A 24,410-nucleotide genomic window follows, 5' to 3' on the forward strand; every position below is an offset into this window, starting at 1 on the left:
TGGGTGGATCATCTGAGGTCAGGAGTTTGAGACCAGCCTGGCCAACAGCCTGGCCACCATGGTGAAACCCCATCTCTACTAAAAATCCAAAAAAATTTAGCTGGGTATGGTGGCAGGCACCTGTAATCAGCTATTCAGGAGGCTGAGGCAGGAGGATCACCTGAACCCAGGAGGTGGAGGTTGCAGTCAGCCAAAATCGCGCCACTGCTCTCCAGCCTGGGCAACAAGAACGAGACTTTGTATCAAAAAAGAAAAAAAAAAAAAGAGAGAGAGAGAGAATTAACTTCCTCCTTCTTAGTAGTACAGTGGCATCTTGGGTAAGGGTACCAATATGTGTTTATTAGGAAAATAAATAAATAGACAAGAATCTTCTCTTCCCAAAAGACTCAAATTCAAGATTTTTACACATATTCAATAATTTCCCACACAGCACTTTATGCAGCATGGTTATTTCATGTTCATACCAAAAAAATACATCATAGAGACAATGATGTATTTACAGGCACATTTACAAAAAAATGTCCTACCTATTTCAGTTCTGCTGACTCCAATTCCATTATAAATTCTCAAGTAATTAAAGTGACAAGAATCAGAATCTTCAATGTCAAAGTCACCAAATTTGATGTGAACTCTCTCTCCCATCTTTACACGGATCTCCCATTCACAAACAGTGCTGTTGGGATAGGTCTGTGGGTAGTTTATGGATGTAAGGGTTCCACTCTCAGGGCCTAGCACAGTGTGTCCACATCCATCACCTTTAAAAAAAAAAGTGAAAAGAATGATAAATTATTCTCACATATTTTACTTCCTCTATAATGATTTTTTGTGAAGATTTAAAAATATGCATGACATCAAACATTTTATACCACCCATCCTTTCTATTTTTTTTAACAGACAAATAATTGCACATACTCATGGGGTTCATAGTGTTGTTCTGATACATACAATGTATAGTGATCAGATCAAGGCAATTAGCAAATGCATCATCTCAAACATTTATCATTTGTGTTACCTGAAACTACATAATTTTGTTAACTATATCCATCCTGCAGTGGTAGATTCCTCCTATCTAGCTGTAACTTTGTATCCTTTAACAAATCACAAGACTTAACATTGTTCTTAGTATATCTATTCACAGGCGCCAAGAGAAGTCAAGTTAGGTCAAAATAATCAATGGTTACCTATATAATTTATAAGTTCAAGGAGATTTCAATTCTGAACAAATAAAAGTAAATATAAATTAGTAGTTATTAAGTATACATATACATGTTACAATAAATCCAATCTTCAAAAGAAGAGCAACTTAAGAGTAATTGTTCAAAAAGTGAATGTAAAATATAAAAATATGTGATCAGTTTCACTGATTTACAAATCATGAACTAAAATATCTGTGAGAAGCTGAATGATAATCTCTTTTTCTTTACTTTTAAAAAATTATACAAGTTCTGAGGTACATGTGCACAATGTGCAGGTTACATAGGTATACGTGTGCCATGTTGGTTTGCTGCACCCATCAATCCGTCATCTATATTAGGTATTTCTCCTAAGGCTATCCCTTCCTCAGCCCCCCATCCCGACAGGCCCCAGTGTGTGATGTTCCCCTCCCTGTGTCCATGTGTTCTCATTGTTCAACTCCCACTTATGCGTGAGAACATGCAGTGTTTGGTTTTCTGTTCTTGTGACAGTTTGCTGAGAATGATGGTTTCCAGCTTCATCCATGTCCCTGCAAAGGACGTGAACTCATCCTTTTTTTTGGCTGCACAGTATTCCATGGTGTGTATGTGCCACATTTTCTTTATCCAGTCTATTACTGATGAACACTTGGGTTAGTTCCAAGTCTTTGCTATTGTGAATAGTGCTGCAATAAACATACATGTGCGTATTTCTTTCTAGTAGCATGATTCATTATCCTTTGGGTATATGCCCAGTAATGGGATTGGAGGGTCAAATGGTATTTCTAGTTCTAGATCCTTGAGGAATTGCCACACTGTCTTCCACAATGGTTGAACTAATTTACACTCCCACCAATAGTGTAAAAGCATTCCTATTTCTCCACATCTTCTCCAGCATCTGTTTCCTGACTTTTCAATGATCACCATTCTAACTGGCATAAGATGATATCTCATTATGGTTTTGTTTTGCATTTCTCTAATGACCAGTGATGATGAGCATTTCTTTCACATGTCTGTTGGCTGCATAAATGTGAGAAGCTGAATGACTTCTAAAAAACACTATGTACTAAAGATTATGCAGATTACTGACTGGATAACAGACTACAAGGCACTTTATTGAAATTATTAAAGCAATATATAACGAAGTTTAATTCTATATTTACTGAAATTTAACCTTTTAGTAGTCCCTCTCACACACCTTATTTTTTTCCCTACAGAATAAGGAGAAGTAAAATTAAGGATTAGAAAAAAATGACCTTTATATCTTGGCAGCAGCATTATTTGCTCCAGAAATTTATTCAGCAGCTAAATATAGAAACTTAGATAACAACATGTTTGTAAAAATGAAATATTTGCATTCTTTATCATAAAGTTTGTGCTTTGTTTTCACTGAGTACCCAGAAGAAAAAATTAATGCTCATTTAGGAGTTTCAGCAGCTGCTCTGATTGTACTGTTCAGCATTCCGTAACAATGAGATTCAAATAAATCTCTTTCTAGTAGGAGGATGAATATATCCTTTTAAAATAATAGCATTTTGTCCTTCAAAAGAGTTATTTATAATCACCTTTCGGAATAGTACAGCACTTACACAACAACTATGTTAAAAGTGACACTGCCGGGTTCCCAACTCAACACGGACACAGAGGGCTGTAACAGAACTTTCTACTATGTTGATTATTTTTAAGAACAATGCAGTGCTAATATTTGCTAGAAAAGACAAAAACTTTTAAAAACCTATGAATAAGAACTTCATATAGTATTTAGTAACTAGTGGATGCTAAATATGTTTATTAATTGAATAAGGAAACTATACATTAATCTATGAAAAAGTAATTTCAAACTAGTCTCAAAACTAACTTTAATGATGGAACAACTTTGTACCTAAATTCTTATGACAGTACTTAAAAATCATATCCTTGGCTGATAAAGAAATTTTATTGTTAAATCCATATTAGTATTGCTCCTTAGTCTACTTTTAAAGGTCAGTACCAGAAACCTGGCTTTCGAAACAATTATGTCCACACAAAGCTTAGTTTTTAATCAACATTAAATTTTAGCTATCTTCTATACTTGCTTTCATTTCACACACAAGAACTAGGCTTAGCAACTCAGTAATACAAAAATATGTAAGTGCAGAATGTAACAAACATGTGGATTTTTGTGCAATATATCCACTGGTCTCTTGCAAATATAAAATGTAGGATGTTATACAGTCCACAAAAAACAAAACAAAACAAAACAAAACAAAACCCAACACAAATTTCCCCTGAAACTGGCATGAAAATACCTCGAATATCTCTGCTGGATATCAGCTAAATTAAAAACATAGGGATATAAAAAAAATCTACTGTGAAAATAAATGAATTGTAAGATAAATTACTCTTAAACAATCATTAACATTTTTCCTCAGAGGAAAACACTACCACCCTAAGACAGAGTTTCTAACATTATAAAACTAGTCTGAAATGTCCTTACTACTGAAAAGATGAAAACACTCTTCCTGTAGGTGGTTCAATCTTCAAAAAATAACCACCGAATAAATGAAATAACTCCAAATATAAACGTATGGTTTTTAGTAAATAGAAACAAAGGCAGCTTTTTAGGTGATTGAAAGTGTAGATGAATTTCAGAAACGCAGGAATTTTCTATTAACAGCTGAATCTACGACTTTGTAGTGGCAGACTGTCACACTTAAGGCATTCCCCGTAGGCTATTATTCAACTCAAGGTTGTCATTTAAAAATGATTTTTACAAAGAGTACAAGCAGAGTGTTAGGAGTAATTTTTAGATGTGTTATACTCATGTTTGATTCTCAATAAATACACAAAACATTTATTGCCCTTTCCAACATGAAGGATAATTTCTACAAAAGTTAACAAAAGAAATACTAACTGATGAAAAACAAGACTTTTGCATGCATGCTGATGAAGACAATAATTACAGAGTTGTCTTTTTTCATCACTTTGTGTAGGGGGAGGGCAGGAACAGTCCACATGTAACGTGCCAAGAATGTTCTAAACTATGTGATGGAGTTGCGAGCTCCCTCCTCTTGCAAGCAAGATGATATGCACCAGAAACTAAAGTTAACAACAGGTCTCCAATCTTCAGCAACGAACACATTTGAATGTTTTGTATCTCAAAAAATATTTGACAAGTTTAACCTGACTGGATAAACAGCTTAACTAAGCACCTACTGCTATGAAGCATATGTTCAGAATATTCCAGTCTGAAAGGGAAGGCTAGGCATACACATATGTTTTTTGTTTATTCCAAAAGAAATACCTTTTACATTGTGACCCTATACATTCTTGCATGCACGCACATGAGCCACTAAAGTATTTCATGACCCCCTAATGTGTCCCCAACTGCAATCTGAAAAACACTGTGTTAGGCATGCAAAGGTCTTAACATTGAATTTGCAAATCAAGGAAAGACCTCGTTCTCATTTTCACCCCTAAATTAGAAATGCGTTTCCAGTTTATTTTTACAGTTCTTAAAAGTAAAGCTTATTCCACCAAGATACTTAAAATACGACAAAATATTTAAAAGTAGAACTAAAATTGGGAAAACATTCTGGATCAACCAATTCTGTAATACACTTAGAGCAGTGATTCTCAAAAGGTGGGTTGCAGGGCAGAGGGGAAGAGGACCCCCACAGGAGCAATTTTACCTCCTATTTGGCAGTGTCTTGAGACAATTTTGGTTGTCACAACTGGAGGGGGAGGGGTATTATTGGCACCTAGTAGGTAGAGGCCAGAAAAGCTGCTAAAACATCTTATCATGTACAGGAGAGTCCCTCAGAACAAAGAATGATCACCCTGAATAGCGAATAGTGCTGAGGTTAAGTGCTGACTTAGAGTCAAAGCTAGAAAATCTCAGAAAAAAGATCTGGTTTAGTTCTTGGCTGGGTTCCATTTGGCCCAAAGGGTAATGCTGTTCTCTTCACTAAGAGACTGGTTTTCCCCCAAAGATCAGCAGTTATACTAAAGAGTTTTATGTTCCGACTTTCCAATTTTTAAAAAAGTAAACGGAATGTTTTATTTTTTTTTACATTAAAGAAAAAGATTCTTTTTACTAGTCTATAGGCCTCAAATGATATTTTTTTCTGGGTCGGAGCTCTTAACATCAGGAGGAAAGGGAGCTAACAGTAATCATCCCTGACTGCTATTAATTTTGAGTTGCTTTGTACACTAGGAAGAACAATGATCTGTGACTAGGCTATACCACCTACTATTACTCCTTCTCACAAGGCAGAATTGACAAAAAGAGTATAACTACTACTGGAAAAAACAATGTTCATAGCACCAATCCATACATTCTCACCAACTCCAACTTCACTAACTTTCTCCTTCTCCAAACTCCATCAGCACTATCACTGACAGATTCTTTCCCCTCCTCCTCCCCGACATCGTCTCCACCACACTATAACTGATCAAAAAGGGTAGAAGCCTGTTAACCTAATTTTTGAATTTTAATTTTATTCCAGCTAAGAAAAAACACTGGAATTTGACCTTACTGCTTCTTTGTTTGGCTGCACATTTATTTAGGGAATTACTCATAGAACATGTGTTCACTTCCTCTGAAGAGTGTAAGGTCAGATGTGTTAAGCCAGATACAAATTTTGATATTATTTCAGGAAAAAACACTTTTTTTTTTTTAACTACTTATCCCTAGAAAAAATAGGAAGAAAATTCAACATATTTAAATGACAATGAATTATTGCAACAAAGAATGCATGCTTTTTTAGGCTACTCTAATTAAACTCCAAATCAAGTGTATTTTTTGTTTAAGTATGTGCTTGTGATACTGATTCCATATGACTTTCCAGCCCCCTCCAGATTTTAGCCATATCACTACTGATAAATTGTATTAATTACGTTCTTTTATATATATATAATATAAAACTGAATTTTAATAATATGAACATTGTGATTTCCAAAATTATTTCCTTTAACAGCAAATACAAAAGCAAGATATGCTTGCACAAATATGCCAAAAATGGAGAGCAAAGGTTTAAACTTTTCCAGTGAGTTTTCAAGGTTTTTCTTTTGGTGAACTGGTGAGTCTGACTATACTAGCTCTAAATAAGTGTCACTTTGGTCACGTAATACATCTGTGAGATCTTAAAATGAGAAAGCATGGAGCTTTTATGGAACATAAAAGTGTTAAGAGCAAGTTGCAACTGTTAACTAATACATCTGATTTCATTCGGTTACAATAAAGTTTTTAATATATTATTTGGTACTGTGAATTTTTAGACCAGAAGTACCATATCAACCTTGTAATTGTGAGGTTAAGGTGCATCACTATAAATCTCAGATAATTCAAATACTACTCTAATTTCACTTAATTTTTTGTCCTCTTTAACCCTGGTAATTTTCTTGTTCTGAAGTTTTGTCTGAAACTAATACAGCGACTCCAGTTGTCTTTAGTGTTCACAAGATATATCTTTCTCCATCTCTACAGTTTTTAAATTGTGGTAAAATATATATAACATAAATTTAGTATTTTAAATACATTTCACTTTTTAAAGCAGTTTTAGGTTCATAATAAAACTGAATAGAAAGAACAGATATTTGTCATATATCCCTTGCCCCTACACTTGCATAGCCTCCTTCATTATTAACATTCCTGACTAAACTGATACATTTGTTACAATTGATGAACCTACACTGACAAATCGTTATCACCCTGAGTCCACAGTTCATGTTAGGGTTCACTCCCCGTGTACATTCTACAGGTCTGGACAAATATGTGACATGTACTCACCCCTATAGTAGCATACAGAGTAGTTTCACTGCCCTAAAAATTCCATGTTCCACCTGCTCATCTCTACTTCCCTCAAAACCCTGGTAACCACTGATCTTTTCAGGGTCTCCCTAGTTTTGCCTTTTCCAGAGCATCTTACAGTTGGAATCATATAGTTTGTAGCCTTTTCGGATTGGCTGCTTTCACTTAGTAGAATGTATTTAAGTTTCCTCCATGGTTTTTTGTGGCTTGATAAATCATTTATTTAATTTTTAAAATACTGCATAAGATGCACATGCATTGAGAGTCCAAAGAGGGTCAATGTGACAATTTTTTTTTAAAGACATGGCCCCCAGCTTTATTCTTTTTTAAGCTCAAACTCATCTCTGCATGTGTGATAATCTACAAAACTGAATAACATGAAGGAATGTGAGCTATATATAAATCCTCTTCAACTCCACCATGCACACACTCTACCTAGAATGCAATGGTTAAACACACTGGAGTCATACAATGAATTTAAATGTCCTATCTACCACTCACTATGACCTTGAAAAGGTTACTTATTGCTGCTAAATCACAGTTTTGCCAGGGGTAAAATGGGAATATTAACACTTTGAGCTACCAAGGTTAAGATTTAAACGACATACCATATGAAAACAACCGGTGTCAAGGTCCTAAGCCATAACAATGTGCTCAATAAATATCTGTGAGTACTATTATTATCATAAAAGACCAGAACAGCTTTTGCCCATTGTTTATTGACCCAGTACACTTGGCTACAATCTAGCTAAAGTTAAGAGAACAATGGCACATTATTTTAGGAAATTTAAATGTATAGCAGCTTTAAAGCTTCTAGTGTCTTGTAGAAAGTATAAATTTATGAGAAAGTATTGCTTACTAATCTCCCCAATGACCTCTACTGCAGTTCAGTAACTCACCCTCAGGATCACAACCTGGACTTTATTTTTGCCATTACTGGAAACTACTCCCAACTCTGAAATCTTAAAAACTTTAACATCTCACTCTTCTGGTTATAGTCTCCTGACCTCTCAGCTCTCTCACACCCACTGCATACTTTGTGTGAACTGGATTTCTCTCTTTTCTCTCCATCTATCAAGCTGATCCTGTCCTCATTTCTTTCTCTACCTAGTCTGAGCCTCATGTCCAATATATTAACTACACTCTTTCTGGTACCTTTGCTTCCTAGCCACTGTATTCTTCTTGAGCATCTATCTGCCTGGGAAAAGCTCCACCCTAGGTTGAGCGCTATAGAAAGAGAAAAAACTCACAAAATCCAGGGGATGAATGTCATTAGATAGTAATGGGTTCCAGCCTCAGATGGGCACTAAAAGTCTCTCAGTTTTCTCTTATTTGGTGGTACTCAAGTCAATGTTAGAATCATTTACAGGCTAATTAAAGGTTCTCAGGCTCCTATTTCCACCTCCATGGATTCTAACAAGTACATCAGAAAGATGACCTGAAACTTGGAAACAGGGTAAAAAAAAAAAAAAAAAAGTGTGCAGCACATCCTTTAAATGTCATAAAAAGCAAAAGCCACTCAAAGTTACAGGGCAAAATAATTACCACCTGCTACTTAATGCTGATTAAAGGCTGCAGTCTTGGTTATGTGTTAACTTACAGATTGCTGTTTGGTAAAGATGAATATAATTTCTGTATAGTTGAAAAAAAATAACCTAAAAGTTTAAGGCCTTGTTGGCCATTAATCAGTTTTGACCATCTAACGCAGCAATCATATCCTAACATTGCCTATCAACACCTAGCTTCTCAAATACTCTATGGACAGTTTTAACATTTTACTGATTCCCTCATTAATGAATGAGTTGAACAAAATATTTGGTGTGTTCATCTTATATTTGCATGAAATGGATTTTGCCTTTCTTTTTGCAAATTATAACCTGTAACTGTAGCTCTTCAGTGGGGCCTTGGATCTGCAGTTTCACAAACTTTAAAACACTAAGGGTAACAACTAAAAATTCAAAAAACCTCCTTCCACGTGGTGTGTCCCCTCATCACCCCACATCTACCATCGTTTTTCTCACTTTTTAGTTCTTGTACACAGATTTCTTTAGTTGCCAATGCTTGATGTCTTCTCTGCCTCCTTTTCTAATGTCAGTGCACTGCAATTCACGTTCAAGACTGTTGCGGGTTGAATTGTGTTCATGTCCTAATTTTTGGTACCTGCAAATGTGACCTTATCTGGAAACTGGATTTTGCAAATGTAATCAAGTTAAAATGAGGTCATTCTGGATTTAGGGTAGGCCCTAATCCAACAACTGGTGTTTTCTAAGAGGGGGAAACTTCAGACACAGATGCAGGGAGAACCACATGTAACCACAGAGGCAGAGACTGGAGTGATGAATTACAAGCCAAAGAACACTAAGGGTTGCAATCACCAAAAAGCTAGAAAGAGATAAGGAAGGATCCTACCCTAGAGTCTTAGGAAAGAGAATGGCCCTCTGCACCCCCTAATGTCAGAATTCTAGCCTCCCTAACTGTGAGACAGTAAGTTTAAGTCATCTAAGTTTGTGGTACTTTGTTACAGCTGCCCTAGGAAACACACAGATCCACATATCCAGTGCAACTCTTCACTAAAGCAGTTTCTGAGCTGCCAAAAGCCAATGGAGAATTTTCCATCCTTATCTTTTGTTACCTTCTACAGCATCTGGGATTGCTGGCACTTCCTTCTCTCGCTTCCTTCTCCCTTCCTTCACATCTCTCCTCCCATGTCTGAGTTCCTTTAACTCTCCAACTGCATCTGGCAGACATCTTAACTGTATATAACCTTGTTACTACAGGCTGTTGACGTTGCTGTTCTTCAGAGTTCTTTCCCCACTCTGTATTCTATGTGGGCAATCTCACCTACTCCTTGACTTCAGTTACCACCAAATGGAGAAAGCTCCAAAGTCTTCAATCTTATCTATATACATATTAAGCACTTTTGCTCAGAAGCATTTGAAACTCCACATGTCCTACGCATTCAATGAACGACCTTCACACGCCTGGCAGTGTGCTATTAGGTATTAGGAACAACAGTAAAAATGTCAGGCAAGGCCCCTGTCCTTACAGAGTTTACAATATAGGGAGTAAGACACAGAGAGTCATTCCAGGGATGATGAGGTCTAAAGGAAGTAATGAGTGCTTCAGTGTGTGCGTGTGTGTGTGTGCGTGTGTGTCAGAGAGAGAGAGGGAGAGGGAGAAGGAAGGAGAGGGAGAGGGAGATGGAAGGAGACATGGAGAGGGAGAGAGAAAGAGAGACGGGGGCGGGGCGGGGGTGGGGGAGAGAGAGAGAGAGAGAGGAATAGCAGTTACCTAGGCAGAAATCCTGGTGAATGAGAGAAGTGGAAAGCAGGAAGAGGAAGAAGATTCCAGAAGGAAAAATCTCAACATTAAACTGACTCTTGGCTCTCTCAAATTTAACTAGTCATTATATTTTATACTTTCTCTCTCCTTAGCAGTTCTAAATTTAGTCCCTCTGAACAAGTGCAGGCCCTTGCAAAGTTCTTTAACAGGTTTCCCACTTTCTATCTTTCCTCCCTCTAATCCACTGTCCACACACCAGTCAGAGTTTCTTAAATACTATCTGGGTCATGTAGGTCCCTTATTTCGAAATCCTTTAACTGTTTTCCACTGATGATACGACAAAGTTCAAACACTTCGGCCAGGATACAGAGTCTATCATAATTTGGCCCGATTCCCTTTCTGGTCTCATCTCTTCATTTTTCCCACAACCTCTTTGTTCCACAGTCCTGAACTATAGGTGACTCCCCACATGCTGCATGCTCTCACCTCTGTGCCACCGCACTTGACATTGCACTCTGCCAAGAATAATGTCCCTCGTCCTTTCACCCACCTAGCAAATACCTACTCAATGTTATTTTCTTTGTGAAACCTTTCTGAAGCTCCTGGTGTTTCTCCCTATTTCCATAATAATAATAATATCTTTCTGTACTTAATATGCTTAATTATGCAAATTTATGTCAGTTTACCATACCCAGCTGTAAAATTTGGTTAGAAAGGCAATGCATTCTGTTCACCTTTATAAGCATACACACAGAAATAAAACATACAACGCTCTTAGCACATGCTATTGAATGAGAAATAAGCCTAAACTAATGTTACGGTAAACAACTAACACATTAAGAAAGTACATAGGCTTTGGAGTCCAAAAGACTTAGAGTCAAATTCTAGACATGCCAGTTTTCAAGATCCTGGACACTTACCCTTCATAAGCTTACATACCCTAACCAGTACACTGGTGAGGACGTGACTACCTCACAGATGAGGATACCACCACCCATCTCCCAAGATAAATGTAAAGGTTCAATAAGAACTTCTTCAAAATACAGTGGACTTTTTATAAATGTAACACTTTCTCCAAGAAGAGGATGTCTCTGTTTATCTAGTACCCCGCCTTATCCTTCTCTGGGATGTGCTCTGCAGTTTCCCAACAGTTTTAATATGACCTCATGCCCCCTGGTTATTTGACCGGTCCAAGGGTGGGTACTGAATCACACTGGGCCAACGTGAGGCCAACTCACCCTTTCCTGCAATTACCGGACCTTGTACAATAGGGAAAATACAGAATCTCTCCGTGTTAAAACTGTAAGCCTTCGGGATTGCCAGCAGCCATGATTCCTCCCACAAAGAGAAAGCCAGACTGTAGCAAGAGAGAACAACTGAGCTGAGTCCTTGGTTCCTGAAGTCTAGCTGCATTCCTGCTTTCCCCTTGGCTTAGGTAGGTTCAGCTTTAAAAAAAACTCTGTAAGTTACTTCACAATCCTCCCAATACTTTCTCCTTCTACCTTAATCAGATACAGATTTCTGTTCTCTATAACCTCAAAAGTCCTAACTAAAACACACTTCCTTCATGCAAGCAACAGAATATCCACCTCACATCCCGACCTATAAAGTTGGCTTTTAGGAGGCCAAGAGTAAGCAGAAACAAAGGCATGTCAGGAGGGAAGAGATAAAATGATCTGAGATGGTGGGGATCAAAACACATTGAAACGCATCAATAGGCAGAAGGCTGAAAAGGCAGAGCAAAGGTCACAAAGGAGAGCACAGAACTCATATTAAGGTTTGGGTGGGCTGGAGCCTCTGAATGGACAAATCATTGTGAACAGTCATGCCTTTCTGTCACATTCCTCTACTGCACACTCTGACTCCTCTCACTGAGCTAGGGGTGGAACAATAATTGGGGATAAGGGGAAGAGGGATGGAAAAGTGAGTCTTAGTGGAAAGGAAACATTTAAAAATGGAAATTTTAACTGCAGAGTAAAGAGAAACAAAATTTTCTTTCACATATTGATTCATTCATCGAACAAAAATTTACTTGCTACCCAGATTCAATCCCAGCCCTCGTTACAGTCTAAAAAGAAAGATGAGTTACATATTTTAAAACATTCAGAGTGGTAACTGGATGTCAAATTCAACAAGGCTATTATTTAAATCCAGGTATGTCCAAGTCCAAAGCCTCCAGATTTTCAAAGACCACTGTAGTAAGAAAAAAAAACCCCAAAAACTAAAACTAATAATAAAGATAGACAAAGCTGCTTGGTTTTCAAACTAAAACAAAAACCGAAACAAACAAACAAAAATCTGACAGTTTAAATGACAGTTTCAGTAAAGCAGAAACAAAACTCTTGCTTTTTTATTGCAAGGGTTAAAAAATAAATTAATAATATAACAAATATCTGCTGTGTGCCAGTCACTAAGAAAATATACAGCACAGATGTAGTCTACCGTTTAGAAAGTTTGTCCCTGAAAAAAGCAGAGATATAAGGTACCATAAACAATTGAAAAAAGAGATATGTAAAAGCCAGTGGCATTTTGAGCATGTTTCCAGATATAAAGTAAAAGTGCCATAAAAGTGTAAAGCATACCAAAACAAAACTCACATTCCCCAATGAAGCAGTGCTCTGATAAAGAGGAAGAGGACAAGGTTTCAGGCAGGAGGGAGTCATACTGTGCAAGGATTAGCAGCAGGGCAGGAGTTCGGCCGTACAAATCAGCTGTACAAAGTGAGAAAGTCTGCTAAGCAGTAATCCCCACTTTCGACTTGATTAGCCAGTCCTAATTTGTGGCAGATCTAATCATGATGACCACATGACTTACTCTTGTAACTATGAGCTATCCAGAACCAGAGAAAGCAGACAGTGGGGATTATAACATGGGCCCAAGTTTGGGAACTGTCCAAGACCAGAGAAAGAGCATTGCTGAGATGATGGATCTGGGGTGCCTGAGCTGGGAAGAGGTAACCAAACCTGGTGACAGACAAGTGAACCAGGTGAAAGAGGAAGCACCTGAGGCTAATGTCAGGCCTAACATCGCAGCTATAAACTCCTCAGTCTGCCCCTCAATGGGAAGTCCTCCACAATACGGTCCCCACCAATCTTTCCAGCTTCCATTTCTCATTACTTTTCTATTACACCAGATTAGTGAAGCTACCTGAATGCTCCCCAGGAATATCCACTGGCAAGAAAAAGGGGACAGGCCAACCACTAGAACAAACACTAGGGGAACTTTTATAATATTGGAGATGCCTATTGAAGTCAGAAGCTGAAAAAGCGTGCAAAGGAGAAAGTTTGCCCAAATTGCTGGCACTGATTTAAGCTGTCACCGTTCTAAAGGATGGCCCATCTAAGGGGAGCAAAGCTTTCTAAGAAGTTGCCATGTCTATTTCCAGAATTTCAGCTTGAAGGATTCCTCCCATAGTCAAGGGTGTGCAGCAAAGGGGTCTTCCTCCTGGGAAGAGGTGGGGCTGGGAAAGGCTGGGAAGACTGTTAGGCTTCCCAGGTAGCAAACAAGTAGTAAGGGTCAAGACATGGCTCTGTTCCTAGCTCTTGAACTGACCACTAATTATGCGGATTAGGCAAAAGACAACAGCATGAAGTGCATGCCGGTGCCCAGGAAGGAACCAAATAATGTGCTCAGGGTAGCAGATTAACTCTAGAAATGGGGTTAATTCACATAATTTAAATGACAGACACGACGATAAGTATTAGAAATAAGAAAATGAATAAAATTCTCTCTACTGGCAGGAATAAATACTTAGAGTACAGTGTGGAATGTATTATCTGGAGATGAGTGTGTGGGGACTGTTAGAGAACTCTTCATAAAGGGAGGATACCCCAGAAGGGTTTTGAAGGCTGATCAAGAGTTTACCGAGAAGATAAGGAAAATAAGGACATTTCAAGTAGAAGAAACTGCATATATAAAGAGGCTGGTATAGGGAACAAGGCAAAACAACATGAAGTTATATCTTAGAAGACCAAAATTAGCTCAGTCTCATATTTGAACTATACAGTGCGATAAGTGCTGGCAATAGATTGAGTCAGAGAGAAAGGGAGGGACCAGACTGTGAAAAAAATTACATACAAAATATGCAAAGGAGTTTGGATGGTATCTTACAGATTATATAGGGGCTGCTGGCAACACTATGGAAGTCATTAACACAGCTCCAAGAGGAAAATGTCCCAGCATGTGGTACCGTGACTGGCCCACAGGAATTAACCAACAAGTGTTTTTCCAATAACTGGGCAGACACGGGGCATGGGTTCAAGAAGCAAACAGTGGAGCAGGAGCAGAATGAGTTTTGCCACTCATTCTAAAAAGGTGGACTTTCACACTCCCACTTCACTGACTCCCCATGTTCTAATCTTATGACCTTATTCTTCAAATATCTGCAGTTCCTTGTGGGTAAGAAACCTGCCAACCCTTCAAAGCTTACCAATCTAAAACCACTTTATCAGTGGGGCGTCTCCTACTTCTCCAGGAATGGTGAGCTCTTTCTGCCTTATATAACCTTTTTATAATCTTCCTTGATTACTATTAAGAGTAGGCATCTTCTGCTTCTCCCGGAGTGGTGAGGTCTCTCTGTCTTACATAATCTTCTGATAGCCTTCCTTGGTTATTATCATATATATTCCAACCTGAAGATAATTACTTTCTCAAATAGACTGTAGGTTCTCTGAAGACGGTAACAATGTTTTACTCTTCTCTGAATGTCTCAGGACTGTACTGAGGTACGTGCACACTCTCTTGAGAGTTCACAGTTGGTACCCCTTCATACTGATAGTTCTGAATGAGAGTGCCAATATCGTAATAAAGAGTGCTAATATCTTCTCTTTGATCCCAGGCAATTCAGTTTTGAAGGCAAGGTTGCAAGCACCCTACTCAACAAAAGCCTTGCAGGGAATTCTGGGCCACTCTCCTTAAAAAGCAGTTGAGGGAACTTGCATCTTGGGATTCTCCCATAATTCAAGTAGCGAATCAAAGTTTTTCTTTCAACTACACACCCGTCAGGCTGCAGGTTGAGCTGGTAAGCGATGTTTTAGTAGCCCTTGGAAATCATCCAGTATCTCATCAGCTTCAGTGGGCACTGCACTGGCACTCATTAGATACTAGTTTATCTGAATATCTGTATTTTCTGTCCTCATAGGTTATACTAATTTAACTCAAATAATGAACTGAAAAATTAGCATGGTATTTGTTTCTAAACTAACATTTTGAACTGAAATACTTTCTCAGAGATTTTTCTCCAGAATGAAGAATTCAATTAAATACAATAACAGCTCTGAACAATATAGTAATTACTTCATAAATACTGAATGTCTTATAAGATTTCGCATTTTGAAATATTTGTCTTACTGTATTCCGTAGGTATGCTTACATGTGCTAAATTAGCCTATAAATTAATTTTACATAAACACACTATTAAAATTACAACTACATAAGATTATGCAGGCATGTGAATATATATTAGAAAGGAAAATTAAAAATTACAAGTTGATGGATTAGAAGATGGAACTGTGGATAATCATCTACATTTTTAGTTGTGAGTGATAATCATTATCTATACAATATTTTAAAATAAACACAAAGTGCTATGGCCATAAGGTTGTTATAAAGAAAACTGAAAAATTGCCAAATTGTCTCAATTCATATTTCAACAATCACACTTAGCAAATATCACTATGTTTATGAAGCTTTTCCCAATCCTTCTACTGTTAGGTCATCATTCCATATCCTTCCAACTAATCAAGAACTGGAAGCAGAAACTGTCTACTTGTATGCATTCAATTAATGTCCAACATTACTACCTGAACTTCACCTCCCAGTGTCACTTTGAGAAGTGTAGTCCTAAATTTAAATTCTACTCCTATGCAAATCTAGCCCTTTCTCACATACGTGATCTGATTAACTTTTGGGAATTAATTCATTTGTCATTTTAATTCTAGTACTGGTATTTTACTTACGCCAATTCCACCATTTTAAGATATTTTTTCATGTTCGTATTTAAAATGAAGCTCAGATGTTCAAATGGATTTATCAACTAGCCCCAGGGAAAATAATGTGTTCTTTTTGTTTCTAACACTGAGAAATCTACCTATAATTTACCTGCAATCTTACAATCAATTTTTCATTTACAAGTTTCAAAAACGTGGTGTTTAAATCTGATCATTCACACGTGTGGAATGTGTGCTGTTTCTAATTTTCATTTTGTAAAACTAATTAGAAATATAGCAGAAAAGGATGCTTTGATTTATTTGCTTCTGAACAAAACTGTATAAGAGCCCTGATGTTTATCAAAGAAAAGGCAACGGAAATTTCTAAATTAACCTAATGTCAATGTGAAAAATAATTACTAATGTTTATTTGCAGAGAGAAATAAGTTTTTATTTTCTGACAACTCACAAATATTGTTCAAAAATATTTCCTGCATCACAAGCAAATAAAGGCATTCTTTGACAGAATATAAACTTTTTCACATATTGGTTCCAAATATGATCAGATAACTGAAACATCCTTTTTAAGAATAAACCTGATTTGTTTCACAGATTAAATTAGAAAAGAAAAACTAGTATCTTCACAACATGTTATATATTAATAGGCCTAAACAAATCAGGCTTAATGGATCTTAAAAATTAATTCTCTGATATTTTACCATGTTCAAGTCACATTCTAACCAAGACAGTAGGCAAGCCTTCCAGGACACAAATGAAGCTGAGCCCCTAAAATGAAGTAACCCAAATTCCTACAGTCATAATGGAAACCAGAGACATAAAATCATAGATCATCAACTTCCTATAAATTTAATACAGTAGTAAATATGCTACCAGCATAAGTTTCACCGATTTAAATTTTTTAGAGATGTACATTTTACAAAAAAAAAGTTTTCAATAAAAAAGATTTCGAAGACCAACTTCTTGATATCCAACTTAGAACTCTACACAAATACGAGCCATATCTGAAACATCAACATAATAAATAGAGGTAAACAAACACAATATATTTATAAATCTATGACTGAAACAGGACTGGTTAAAATACATCTGCTGTGAAAAGTCGGTAAGTTTTCAAACTAGTGATACATTTTATTCGGAGCCAAATAAAAAGAAAGGTCATTGTGAAAAGAAAATCTATTGAGGAACAGCTATGTATGACACTAATTGGAATGAAGGTAATATATTCTGCTATTCAAAATGATGTTAGAAAGAAAAAAGACACTGAAGCACATTTCTACCTCAACATACATACTAGATGCATTTCTACCTTCAGTTGTTATGAAGAAAAAAAATCTATCAAAGAAACCTTTTTTGCAGTTTAGTTTTTATTCTGACTATATGCAAATTACAGAAAATGTAGAAAAATATAAAGAAATGTCCCCCAATTTTACCACCAAAAGACAACAACTGTCAACAGTTTATTTCCTTCCAGTCTTAAGACTTCTTATAGAGTAAAAACTCTATCTTGTAGCTGAACATTACTACTTGTACAAATCCCCATTATGAAAAATTCTAAAGGTGTTTTAAACAGACGTCTTTTCAAGTTATGTGAGGGAGTATCAGTAGACCCAAAAGAACATCTGTTAGACAGGGAAGACTGGCTTAAAAGGAATTCCACCACAGGCTGCTTTAGGGTCCTTTGGGTAAAAAATTTAATTTTTAAAAATGAGTAAATTCAAATCTCAAATAATTTCTGAGTTTTCAGATGATGTATACCTAATTAACGCTTAATTTATCAATTTAGTAAGATCAAGATTAATGATAATCATTTATAGCTATTTTAAGCTTTTCCCTTTGCAAAATTCCTGCATACTATCATTTCATTTATATCAAGCTATGAGATAGTTACGCATTCTCATCTTAATGATGCAGAAAACTGAGGTACAAAGAGATTAAATATTAAATGATTTAGCAAAATTTACCCAAACAATTTAGAAGAACAGAACTAAAAAGGAAATAAAATCTTAATAATTATCAGAATCATTTCTATTTATGTTGATGTTTATATAAGATGACATTGTTTAATTGTTAAAGAGAAATGTATTTGTTAAAATGTTCTGGTAAAATAAATTAAACCTTAAAAAATGAACTAATGTTGCATGTCTGATTAGACTGGCCTTTTTTTATTTTTGAGACGGAGTCTCGCTCTGTCGCCAAGCTGGAGTGCAGTGGCACTATCTCGGCTCACTGCAACCTCCGCCTCCCGGGTTCAAGCGATTCCCCTGCCTCAGCCTCCTGAGTAGCTGGGACTACAGGTGTGCACCACCACGCCCAGCTAATTTTTTGTATTTTAGTAGAGACAGGGTTTCACCATTGTTGGTCAGGATGGTCCCGATCTCCTGACCTCGTGATCCGCCCGCCTCAGCTTCCCAAAGTGCTGGGATTAGGCCGGTAGACTGGCCTTTTCTAAAAACAAGGCAATCCCTCATTTGGAAGGGAGACATGTAACTGATTCTATACTGTCCCAAGATTTTTTTAATAACATGATACAAACACTATCAGATCCAGAAACAAGCAAAACAGAGTACTCTGCCTATGGAGTAATATGCCTTCCTGCATCGAGGTACCTTATATTCTTTGTGTCTCAATTTCCTTACGTTTGAACTGGGATAACAATAACTATCTCAGCTGGCTGTAGTGAAGATTCAAGGAGTTAATAAACACAAACCACTTAGTCTAGTCGTGCCCGCCACAAAGTAAGCCCTAAGTGTTAGCCATATATAAGCCAGTTTTCCCGGCTACCAGGAGGGAAATACATCTCTGCAATGGAGAGAAGGATTTCATACTTCAATATATTAAATGCTGATGATGTTCAATTTAGAAGACGATCTAACTAAAACCTAAATGCTAAACATTTAATTTTGAGTTACTCTATACAGAAATGTGTCTAGATCTAAGGGGTCAGTACGCCACATACATTTTTTCCTTATAGTTAGAGAGATTATATTTCCACATGCCTGTCAAGGTTCAGCATCTTCTCAATGACAGGTCATGATTCCACACTTTACTGAAAACCATGAAAGCAACATAAAGCTGGGCTTAAAGGTAGAGAACAATTTTCTTTTTAAAAAACTCTCTTCCTAGCAATAAGTAACAATCCAATCCTTATCCTTCCCACTGCAATAAAATGGAAAATGCAATGGAAAAATCTGTTCAAAAACTGATGCCAAACTGATTCAAAAAACTGTGCTACACTACCGGAAAATAGTACTCAAGGGGAAAAGAAATCACCCCGCATTCTCTTTCCATTATGATAATTATTTAATAAACAGTTTCGCTTGTTTCTGGAACAGGTTTTTCAAGGATTGTAGGTGGAAAAAAAAAGTTTTGTCACTTTCTGGGAAGGCTTACCTTTTTAATGTGGAAAGCTTCACTTGGGCAAATTAGCATAGCGTTGGGTCAGACCCAGTGTTTGACCAAGGCAGTCTAGACCACCAGCCTCAATAACGGATTTTTAAAGAACATGTTCTGAATCCAAGACTCAGAGATAAGCAGAAACTATTCCATTTGCTTCAGAACCCGAGCTCTTTCACAAAGATAATTACCACCACTTACCTTTAATAGGTTTAAGGTGCTGTTTAATTAACCTGCCTTCCTACAGCGTCCATCCATCCGTGCAGCTTAACTTTAGGGGTCATTATCTCCAAAGGTTCTTTTTCCTCCCCAAAATTTTCCACAGAAGGATCTAATATCAACGGCTTTCATAGCAGAGTCTCACGTCCCCCTTTCAGAGAAATAAATGGCCTTGCCAAAAAGTAAAGCCGCGCCAACTTGGGGGACAGAGGGGCAAGAGCCTGCCTTTGCAACTCAACCCTGTGAGTACTCAGCCAGGTCTGGCCACGCACTAAAGCGCACCGCGCCTCCTTGCAGCGTCTGCAGATTCGTTCAGGGGCCAAGAGACCCGGCGCCCCGACGGAGGCTGCCCCGCCGCTCACTCCCCTGGGACCACTCACTCACCTTGCTGGGCTCCGGCGTCGTCGAGCAGCAGGAGCAGGACAAGTAAGAGCAGGAGGAACAGAGGCATGGAGGAGGAGGAGGAGTTGGAGCAGGGAGGGAGGGAGCGGGAGAGGGGGAGCGCGGCCCAGGCGGGGGCGGCGGCCGCGGCCCGGACTTGGGGACACTGCGGGCAGCGCCTGGCTCTCACCACCGCCCGGCTCGCCATCGCGGCAGCCGGCAGTCCGCCTGCATAGTGCGGGCGCCCCGGGAGCCCCGCGCGCCTCGGGCCGCGGCACCCGACCAGGAGACTGCGGCAGTGGCGGGAGAACGAGAGGCAGCCCTCGCCTCACCCTGCGCCGGGACCCTTCCGCCCCTCACCCCGCTTTCACCTCCTCCTCCTTCGTCCCTTCCCTCCGCTCCCCGCGCCGAGACCCCAGGCCGGAGCGCAGGGGAGGGGAGGGAAGGAAGCGGAGTGCTCGAGCGGCGGAGGGCGGCCGCGGCGGAGCTGGGGGACGCGCCTCCCGCGCAGCGTTCCTCACCAAGATCCCCGCTCGCCGCGCTCGCCCGCGGCTCTGGCTAGCTGGCAGGCAGGCCAGCCACCCGCTCCCTCGCGCTCCCTCTCGCTCGCGCCGGCCACGCCCCCTCGGCGCCACGGCCAATCCTCGGCCAGCTCTGGTCCGTCTCCTTCCACGAAACCCAATCAGCATGCTCGCTCCTCGGTCGACCCGCTAGTTCTCCGGCCCATCCCTCGAGCTCCACCGCCCCTTATCTCCCTCTTCCAATCCCCTTCGGCCTTTGGAGGCGTCCCACCCGCCTCCTCCAATCCGGGTCCCGCCCTCAAGCTTCGGATCCCCGTGGCCCCCGCCCGGCCCGGGCGCCAGTTATTGTTGGGACCGCAGCCCAAACTGTTCCCGCAGAGGCAGCAGCTAGCTAGTCAATGACTTCCGGGACGTCCCCCATCCCGCGCTCCCTGCTCCTCAGGCCCAGCTTGCTCCTTGCTCCTCGCTCCTCCGCCGCACCTCAGACCACTGGAAGCGGGTGGGAAACCTGGATCCTGGATTGATGGTTTTAGCTGGGAACTGAGTCTAAGGGGACTTTATTTATTTATTTATTTATTTAAATTGCAGAGCGTGGTTTGTTTTGTTAAAATTGCCGCCAGTTGTTGCAACAGCTCCGAGTTACAATAATAGATGCAGTATTCAGTTTTTAATATATGTGTTCCCTGTTTTCTTTGCCCTTTTTATGGCGGGGGGTGAGGAACAAAAAAGTGTAAAACAGGATCCGTGCCCCAAAGGCAATTTAAACCTAACATCCTAACCTTCATTCAAACATTCTACAAGGAGTTGTTGAGCACCTGGTATCTATTTGCACACGTTGCTACAGAAATCTTGAAATGTGGAACAGAGATGGAAATATAGCATGCAAGTCAGAATGAAGTAAGTGCTAATTAGAGTCACAAGCAGTTTGATGAAGACTGTAAGCCTGTGGCACCACAAAAAGAGGAATGCAGAGGTCTATGCAGTTATTTATTTTAGAGAGAAGAGAGTGGCCATCTAGGATGTTTTTAACAGCAGCCCCTAAAAGGACAGTGGTGTCATTAACAAATACAAAAAACTGCTAAGGTAGAACAAGTTGTGTGGGAAACTAAGTTAATTTTGGACGTATTGAATTTGAGATGCCAACTTAGTAAGTGAAGCTACGTAACAGGCAGATGGATATTTTAGTCGAAAGCTCAGATTGCTTTGAAATTATGGCTCTGGGAATCATACGTAGTCATACATGTATACATATACATATGTATACATAGTCATACATAGATGTGATATTCAAAAACATGAAAGGGACTGATATCCTCAAATGAAAATCTAAGTTGGAAAGGACTTTGGAGGTCGTATTTTTCAACTCCCCTGGATATTTCTCATACAATAACCTCTTTAACCAAATTTATTCAATTAGCACTTATTAAATGCCTAAGAAACCCTATTATGCTCTAAGCCATTGTGGGCATTGGGCATAAAAAGTTTACTGAGAAGAGCTTACGTTCTGGAGGAGGAGGTAACATGTCAACAAACCTATTGTTACTAGTGCCGTGTTAGAGGTGTGCACTGGTGCCGAAATAACACAGTGAAAGAAGTTCAAAAAAAACCCGACACAGTTTGAAACTCCAGTGTCTTGAATAAGAAACTAAAGTGAAAAAGGTGATCTCAGGCCAGAGGCAAAATAGGCTGGGTCACAGGCTCAATAGGGAATGGTGTTGATGGAGCTGAATTGACTACTGCTGACTTAATGGGAGGAACTGGAGACTAGTCTGGAAAAGTTATGAGCGGCAAGATCTAAAGCAAGCTAAGAGTGAAGATTTTACTTTGTATCACTGAAAAGTAACTAAAAGGTTCTAAGAATGACATTGTCAGTTTTTTTTTTTTTTTTTTTGGTTTGTTTGTTTTTAGACAGAGTTTTGCTTTTGTTGCCCAGGCTGGAGTGCAATGGCCCGATCTCGCTCACTGCAACCTCTGCCTCCTGGGTTCAAGCGATTCTCCTGCCTCATCTTCCCTAGTAGCTGGGATTAAAGGCATATGCCACTGTGCCTGGCTAATTTTGTATTTTTACTAGAGCCGGGGTATCTCCATGTTGGTCAGGCTGGTCTCGAACTCCCAACCTCAGGTGATCCACCCTCCTCGGCCTCCCAAAGTGCTGGGATTACAGGCATGAACCACTGCGCCCAGTCATTATCAGGTTTTTATTGTAAAAACCGCAATCAGCCAGTAGGGTGAGGAATACATTGGTGTAAGAGCAAGACTGGAAGCCAGGGAGAGCCAGTCTGCAGTTAAAGGGAGTGATGGTGAGTTTTTACTGCATTAAAAGTGGTCTTGGGAAGGGGGGACCAACTAGCGGAATATTTTTAAACTTAGTGACTGATTACATGTGGAGTGTAAGGAGTTGAGGAAGTCCTCAGGTTTCTGATAGAAGGTTATGTCTTTCCCACAGTAAGGAGTACAAGAAGGAGAATTGGTTTGGTTGAATAAAGAAGTAGAAGATAAAAATCATAAATTCAGAATTGAACCTATCAAACATGATGTACTAATGTGGCAAGCAGTCAGTCATGAAATAAGATTTCTAGTAACAGTGCCTGAGACAACCTATTTCATGCTGAATCACTCCTTTCATAGGACCATTGAAAGAGAAGCTTGAGGTCACAGACGTGGTGGCAGAGCAAGGTATTATGAATCTTAGCCTGGCATTCTATTGACTACATACAACTGTGGCAGAGGCAGAGAATTCACCTAAGAACTAGCATAGTTATGGAGCATTTCTGGAAGAGGCAAAATTTGGTCTCTAGCAACCCCTACCCTTTAATACAGCATGAAAAGATCCAGACTACATACCTCTAAAGCAAGAGGAAGGAGCACTTACATTTCTTATCACTGTCTTACTGCCTAGTGTTTTAAAGGGTTGTTAGAAGTAGAGACTAGAGAAGTGAAGAGGTTCTGAATTGGGTCACTGGCAGGGAAAAAGAGAGGGAGGTGAGAGCAAGTTGGAGTTATATTTAAAGCAGCAAAATCAAAAGGTCTTAGTGACTGATGCCATTTGACTATTTCTGTGTTATTTTATGCCTCAGCTCCCGGAGGTTTGCTTTGGAAGACAGGGTCTGGAAGTCTGGCTAGAGAACATTTGTGGTGCCCCCTATTGCTTTAATGTATATAGGAAATTACAAATATAGCACAGATGTGGGAGAGGATTGATGCTGTTACACCCTTATTCTCTCTTTACTTCTGATTGTTGTCTCTCTACGGAGTTGCCAAACAATGACAGAAGGCTGCTCTGAAATGACCAAAATTTTCTCCTGGGACCTCACACCAAAGAAATATAACAGGCGTTCATTTCTAAGACAATGCCTGGGTAAAGTGGAATTCTAGTTTATAGTACCTTTCTTACTCTCTGCATGCTGTTCTAGACAACTGTGTCATGATCTTTGCTTCTGGGTACTTGCTTTATTTGGGGATTGACATCTTATGAGGCAGTGGGAGCAATAGTTGTCCGGGACCATTTTACCCATGCAACCCAGATGCATAACCCAGGGGCGGATCTGGGGATTCTAATCAAGTCTCAGAGTGGATAGGTTTGGAGAGGGCCATCATTGTAGCAGATAGAGGCTCCCAGAAGCTTCAAGTTCCTCCACAAGGCAAGCCCAGGTTCCGGCTTCTTTCTACAGGGTTTCAAAAGTGTGTATTATTTTAACGTATT

At 39.2% G+C, this 24,410-nt stretch overlaps 1 protein-coding gene across 2 annotated transcripts in view; it reads right to left on the reverse strand.

Moving 5' to 3' along the window:
- The window catches only part of DCBLD2 (discoidin, CUB and LCCL domain containing 2), a 91,524-nt gene extending 70,743 nt beyond the window's left edge, over positions 1-20,781 (reverse strand). For both annotated transcript variants that reach the window (XM_073009675.1, XM_038003220.2), the window contains exons 1-2: positions 20,190-20,781; positions 528-755 (exon numbers count right to left, since the gene is read on the reverse strand). In XM_073009675.1, coding sequence (XP_072865776.1) covers positions 528-755; positions 20,190-20,394 — 433 coding nt within the window. In that variant the 5' untranslated portion in view covers positions 20,395-20,781. The remainder of the gene's footprint in view (positions 1-527; positions 756-20,189) is intronic.
- Positions 20,782-24,410: the final 3,629 nt, after the last annotated feature.

The sequence above is a fragment of the Chlorocebus sabaeus genome, chromosome 22 (genome assembly GCF_047675955.1).
Source record: "Chlorocebus sabaeus isolate Y175 chromosome 22, mChlSab1.0.hap1, whole genome shotgun sequence".
NCBI classification, from domain to species: domain Eukaryota; kingdom Metazoa; phylum Chordata; class Mammalia; order Primates; family Cercopithecidae; genus Chlorocebus; species Chlorocebus sabaeus.